The sequence below is a fragment of the Antrostomus carolinensis genome, unplaced genomic scaffold, assembly GCF_000700745.2.
Source record: "Antrostomus carolinensis isolate BGI_N321 unplaced genomic scaffold, ASM70074v2 scaffold45352, whole genome shotgun sequence".
NCBI classification, from domain to species: domain Eukaryota; kingdom Metazoa; phylum Chordata; class Aves; order Caprimulgiformes; family Caprimulgidae; genus Antrostomus; species Antrostomus carolinensis.
The window spans coordinates 3,703-10,747 of record NW_010301045.1 but is presented as its reverse complement, the minus strand read 5'-3'; the positions used below and the strand labels follow the sequence as shown (position 1 = coordinate 10,747).

The 7,045-nt window shown below is 43.6% G+C and overlaps 1 protein-coding gene across 1 annotated transcript in view; it reads right to left on the bottom strand.

The window, feature by feature from the left end:
- Positions 1 to 7,045, bottom strand: part of NFS1 (NFS1 cysteine desulfurase) — a gene marked incomplete at its 5' end in the record, with an annotated part of 11,522 nt that overhangs the window by 1,144 nt on the left and 3,333 nt on the right. The window contains 6 exons of the mRNA XM_010163324.1: positions 45 to 128; positions 1,229 to 1,310; positions 1,492 to 1,597; positions 3,017 to 3,174; positions 4,638 to 4,772; positions 6,511 to 6,604. Coding sequence (XP_010161626.1) covers positions 45 to 128; positions 1,229 to 1,310; positions 1,492 to 1,597; positions 3,017 to 3,174; positions 4,638 to 4,772; positions 6,511 to 6,604 — 659 coding nt within the window. The remainder of the gene's footprint in view (positions 1 to 44; positions 129 to 1,228; positions 1,311 to 1,491; positions 1,598 to 3,016; positions 3,175 to 4,637; positions 4,773 to 6,510; positions 6,605 to 7,045) is intronic.

Here is a 7,045-nt window from a genome sequence, read left to right as displayed (position 1 = left end):
AAAGAAAAATATTTGGAAGCACTAGGGAAGACCACTCCACGCACCTTATAGATGAGTGAGCCAAGTCTTCGTCTGTTCCGATCGCCCGCAAAACATAGGAAGGCTCTAAGGAAGCTGATGTGCAAGCGCTGGGGAAAGGGAAGGCAGGCAAAATTCAAACCTCTGTTCATGTGCAGATGCTACAATGAAGTAACACTTCACTAATCTCCTTCAACAACAAAGAACAGGTCACTTACAGACATTTAATATTACCATGACTCTTTATAACAACCTATATCAGCTTCCCAGCCTCTTAAAAACCAGCACTGAATACAAGCAAGAGTGGTATCTCTGCTGCTGAAGAAAATGAATGGAAGGGGCAGGCATTACAGGGGAAGGAGGGTAATAAATCAGGAGTATGAAGTAAGAAGAAAGATCACAGATAACCCAGTCAGAATAAACACAATGCCAAACAGAAGCAGCGGGACTGCAGCCTAGGAGGTAGCCAAAGTGAATGTCACGAAAAAGAAGAAAGACAAAGGAGTCAAGACAGAACTCGCCAGAGAAGGTGACATACCAACAGGAATATTAAAAACCAAAAAAGGCTTCACTAGCTGCTGTTTGGCAGCAGAACAAATCAATGAAAAACAGTGCACAGAGGAATCCACATCACCACAATCTGGTTACAGCTGTCAGGAGAGAGAACTTCCATCTTGAAGCAGTAGGAAAAACTGGTTACGTGTTGTTGCTCAACTTTTACAGGCAGCAACACGCAGCACAGAGCTGCACAAACCAGAGCCTCAGAAGAGATTTTCAAATTACAGAAGTGTTTGGCTTCAGAGACAGTCATGTGGAGTGTGAAATCGTGCTGAAGGACAGAATCTGCTCACATGCCAGCAGCCTTTAGAATGAAAATGTCACCAGCAATTACAAGTCAAGGCTATTCAGATCGCAGGTAACCAGCCTGCAAGGCTGGCAGGTTGTGGTTTTTTTCTGGTTTTGTTTGTGGGGTTTTTTGGGGTTTTTTTAAAGGTTTTTTTGCTTTCCAGATGAGTAAAATTGACCTCCATGTGAGATGTGTCACTTCAGAGAAACACCATCTTAAAATGCAGTCAATGCCAGGCTGACTCATTAACCAAATATACAAACATGGGGCACAGAGGAGACCACTCCTTAGTCTGTACCTCCATTAGCAAATGTCATTTTCTCTCCAAAATGCACTGCTAACCTTCCCACACATTCCACCTACCTTCCTGAAGAGAGAGCCACGTCTTTCAGAGCCATCAGAAGACTTTCTCCTTCCACATAGGCAAAAGATAAATTGATGCAGCCTACGCACAAATAAATAAAATAGAAAAAAAACCCCCAACTTCCATAACTGAAATCTAGAGCCAATTCTACCCCTCAGGGCAGTACTTACACAATAAGTAGCTAAAGTGCTTTATTCAGTCACAGCTGTTAACGCTGAGGAGTGAGACAGTTCTCACAGGCTCAGGATTTTGCTCATGTTACCTGGATAGCGATGCTCTCTATCTCCATTCATAACCACATCAGGAACTTCACTCATTATTTTTGTAACCAGTCGTTCTGCCAGTTGTGAGATTCGCTTATGGTCATACTAGCAAAGAAACCAGAAAAGAGACCAAAATAATCAACAGTGTACAGTCTGACCTCACTCAAACTGCTTTGTGTTACCAGCCACAAGCAGACTGAAGTAGCTGGGTTTGGTTAAACCATCTGAAACTGAAAAAGAAACTGTCAAACTTTTTCTACTCTGGAGATTGTTTTAAGAGAGAATTACCAGTTTGGTCCTAGCTAGCTGAGCCTTCAAAAATATTCCAAACCACTCAGAAAGATCTATATACACAAGCTGCCTAATTGGCTTTCATAAGAGCACCAAGTTCTTTGAGTTTAAAGCCAAGTTAGGTGATGCATAAGGTGATGCATTTTGCAACACAAGAAAGGGCATCCATTACAGTGAGGGCCCTTTATTTCCCTAGGAGCTCTCAAGCTGTGCTAGATAAAGACACAGACTCACAAATCACCATGCACTCAGCTTTTACAACATGTAACCTGCCCAATGAGACCTGTCCACGCACAGTGTCTCATTCCAGACCAAAAAAATGAGGTCACTTACAGTAAAAAAGCAGTAAGGTGTGATATGGGCTCTGGTGCACAGAAATGGCCAGACGCACACATGCAATTCATGCTTGTTTACACACTTGAAAAAGCTTTAGAAGAAAGCAAGGCTACCTCAAATATTGGCTTAGAAACACCAGAACTCTGCCAGGCAAGGAAGAGAATCCAGGTCTGAGGCTCATGTAGAATTCAGGCTCTGCAGGCTCTCCAGCCTCTAACAAGGCTTCCACAACCACCCAGCCCCGATGGCAGACCTCTGCCTGGCTCCCAGGAAGAAGCTCGATGCTACGTGCACCACCCACTGCCTTACGCATCCCCCCGGCGCGGTATTAAAGGATTTTTACATTCCAGCTATAAGGAATGCACTGGTGCCCACAAACAGATACAGCAGCACACAGAGGCTTAGACACTACACCTAGCAAATAAACATTGCTGCCCAAGCTAGGGAAAAAAAGAAGTTCTTAGTTGCAAAGCTGCAGTGAACTTGAACTTCTGTACATTTAACGGGCATGTTGATGGACTAGGAAGTCCATTTTTTTTTCCAATATACATTACATAAACATGATTTTTTCCATTTCAGAGATGCTGCTAATACATGTGTGCAGAATGGAGAGATGAGTACACTTAAAGCTGCATTTCACCAGAACTGTCAACTGTAAACCTGCTGTAGAAAATCATGATTCAAACCACTTCAAGAAAAAAGAGACTTAAGAGAACTCGAAATCAACTTCCAATTACCCAAAAACATCCTTGAAGATCTCAAAACACTTAACGTTACAACATGAGAATCAAATTTAGTTCAGGCACGTGGACACAAAAAGGCCTAAGGAATCGAAGACCAAACCAACCCTGTTATATTATTTTCTGGAATCCAGGACAAATATCTTCTCTCACATACCTCCATCTCTTGCTGGGCCACTTCACACGCTGCTCCCAGGCCCACTGCTAAAGGAGTGGGCACAGTCCCAGACCGCAGTCCTCTCTCCTGGCCTCCCCCACTTTGCAGGGGCTCTAGCCTGACGCGTGGTCTACGGCGAACATAGATAGCACCAACCCCTTGAAAACAAGGAAAACTCTTTTAGTATATACCCACAGTCCTGAAGTTACGAAAAGGGACTGCAAGGTTTAGAAACATTCCTTATTTCCACAGCAAACACATATCTGGACACCTCACTGGAGAAAAATGCAGTGAGCACATACAGAAGCACAGTATTTTCTAGGAAATGGTGTTTGTTCCCACAGTTCATGTTCCTCTTCACTCAAACTCCCAGAGCTTCAGCCATGGGAGAAGCTCAGTGTCTCCCACTGTGCTTCAGCCACCTAAGGGCTCAGGACTTCCCTTACTTCTCACAATTCCTGTGCACAGTTGAATTTCATTCATTTCTTTGCACTAAAGTTTTCATGTGTAGGTATTTCATTCATTGATGTTCCCTTACTGACTTCCAACTGAAAGTTCTAGAAGAACTCCTTTCCCTGCATCACCAGTCCCAGGAGTCCTCTCCCTTTCTTCTCCTTAGGGAGACTCATCAGTGGCACCAGTTTCCAAGGGGCAGATTAGATGAGCCAGTTTTGACAGCCAGCCAATTTCACTCTCTAGTCTCCTCACCTAGAAACTTGATTTCCATGTCTTCATGTGCCTTGGCACACCTAACAAGTGACTGTCACCACAGGAAGAATGGTTGCAACTTCTGGTGATAATGAGTTGTGAAAATTTTTCTCTGTCACCTGCCCAAAGTTGGTGGTTGAAAACTTAGTCCTCATCCAGAGATATGTCTGCAGCTCTCAGGGGAGCTCATGCAGAAAAAGAAGACATATTGAAAAAATATTAATTTTGCCTTTTGTTTCTGATAGCACATAGAATACAGCAAACCTGATTTCTGTCTATCTGCATTCAGGGTTACAAACTAAATGGATCTTGATGGTGAGAATACCTGAACTTTTACTATTTGGGAGTCAACTAGAAAATCCATAGCCAGGTTTTAAACCCCAAGCTGCAAAGAAGATGCACAGATGAGGCTGGCAGGAAAAAGCCATTGGAAGTAAAAGACAATCAAAATCACTGAGAATTTAAACTTTCTAGTTACCTTTTGATCTCCCTGTTGCAAGTTACACTTGGGTCTAAACTTTGCCCTATAACCCAATAATTTAATTTCAACCATTTCTACATCACTGCTGCTTCACATCAAGCAAATGACTCCTGAAAAGCCACTCCTCTTACTGCTGTCATCATTCTAAGATACGCTTTCTTCCTTTGGTGAAGCCACCTCACAACCCATCAGCATTGAAGATCCACTTTCCACATCTCTAAATCCAACAGCAGCAACTGAACCACTCCAAAGTCAGTTACTGGTATTGGACTCAGTGATATTGGACTCAGACTCTCAGATACTCTCCAATACTGTTCTCTACAGTATAAGTAACAGTCACTATGATAGACAGGCGTAACTTTGTACCTTGTGTAGTTACATTAGGGTAGGCATGGAAACAACAATTCTCTAAAAAAGCGCTTCAGTAAGTACCTTTGGGCCCATAAATTTTATGGCCACTGATGCTCATTAGATCAATCTTCATGTCATTGACATCCATAGGAATTTTACCAATTGCTTGTGCAGCGTCTGTGTGGAAGAAAACCTTACGTGCACGGCAGATCTCACCTGTAATAAAAGCACAAAAGTAAAACAACCCACATTATCTCAGCTCATCATTGTGACTCCAATGATTCCAACAATTAATCTAAAGCATTTGTTTGTAACAGGGACCAGTTCTGATTCTTTTTCTTCTCAACACCAGTCCAGTACAAGCCAGACTTACGTTTAAGTTTATACTTGCCGAGTATTTTTATGCCATTTCATCCACTTTCCAAGTTTTGCAATACACAGCTTCAAAAATGCTCTCAGAATTGTGACTAGTCCTGACACACACTGACCACTCTCACCTGAAGTCACTCGAGCCTGTAATCAATGCTTTTGTATCCAGAGCTAAAATACACTAAGGAACAAAATAATGCAATGTCCATGGGCAGTGAACTTAAAATATTGTTTCTGTCATCAAAAACTCACAACTCATCTTCCACAGAATCCATGTCTCGCACAGTGGCATCCCAGACCTCTCCTTTGCACGAGTTCAGTGTTACCTCTCACAGGAAAAGTTGTGCTCCTGTGGTCCAGCAAGAACTGCACTGATGCTGCTCACACCAGGCCACAGGCCTCACGCTAACAGGGCCTTAGGTCAACTCTGCCAGGCCCCAGTCCTGGCCCATCACACCTGTTATCAGGTGTTATGAGAACTTACTGCGGGAACCAGAGCTTGGTACCAGGTCCCTCTGGCATTTCAGTGTGAGACAACATCAGCACAGGAGGAAAATGGGAGACCTCAGGCCTATAAGTAACTCACTGATAGTCAATTACTTGTCAATGAAGAAACATAACCTTGAAGAGTCTTGGGGAAGATGTTGCTTTGAGCATAATAAAGAAAAATTAACAAAGCAGCAGCTAAGCAAGAGGAAAATGAGCTGCACAAGAAGGTAAGATGCCTGCCACAGCCTGGGAAAACAAAACCCTTCATAACCACAGAATATAAACTCCAGGGTGGAGGCCAAAGCCTAAAAACTGTCTAAAAACTCAAACTTCTTACAAAGGGACATCGTGAATATGAAGGAGGTGGGGGTGGGTTATGTCACTGTCACGGCAAATGTTATCAAGGAATCACCATGGGATCCAGGGAGGTGCATCTGCAGGCCACCCACTCACCCCGCCTGCTCCAACCACCCTGGCTCTCCAGCTCTCTCTCCACCTCTTTCTCAGACCACTTTGAGGGCCCTGTCTCTCCCTGTGCCCGCTCAGAGCCTGGCTCACCCTCTTCCTGCTGCCTGTTCCAGAAACCTGGCTCTTAAGTGGCCTTTTGACCCCCAAACTGATTGTTCATGACCGTGTAGGGCAATACTGGTGGGGAGGGGTGTCTAAATGTAGTGCTCACCATCCCAAATTCTGCACGTTTCCCTTCTTAAACACTCCCAGTGCTCAATAAACCATTACAGTATTACCATTACAATAAACCATTACATTACCAATTACCATTACAGTAAACTCAATTTGACCAACTATTCTGTGCAACTTTTTCATCCATCATACAATTCAGAATGAAACTAGAAACACTGCAGCTGATCTGTACTACAAGGCTAAAACTGCTGCAACACTCGCTGTAAAAACACTGAATTTCAGCCTTATTTCCCTTTTAAAATAAGTTCTTTGGGGCAGCATTATTATTTATTCCTTAAAGAAACTAAATCTCACATTTTGCATCAGTAGCACTTGGCTATTAAAATGAATAATAGCAGTAATTAAAAGGAAGCAGAGTGACACTAGCCTGCCCCTGGAAGCCACGTGGACTCACCAATGTCATGAACTGGCTGCTTGACTCCTATTTCATTATTCACAGTCATCACAGAAACCAAACTTGTGTCCGGCTGGAACGCAGCCTCCAGCTCCTGGGGAAATATTCAAACAGACAGAAGTTGTGACTAACAGCAGAAGGAAGATTCCTGTGCACACCCTCAATTTGACAGCAAATCCAAACCACCAGCCCCCTAACTAGTGCATTACCAACAAACCCCTTGGGTTCTGACAAACAGTCCTGGTGAGAGCGCTAATCCACGTGAATACGGAATTCCTGCAGGAAGAGGAGTGTGATCAATGGCACTTCTGCATATCCCAACCCTGGTGTGCACCGTGCCACCTGACTTGATTACATCAGGTCAGAACAGGCTTTTCCTACCCTGAACTATTTTCTTTAATGAATTAACCACCCACAACACAGCTCAAGTGCCATCCAGCAAAGTGAGGTTGGCTGAAAAGGGACTGCACTATACCACAGAGTCACAGACTGGAGGGGTTGGAAGGGACCTCAGGAGATCATCCAGTCCAACCCC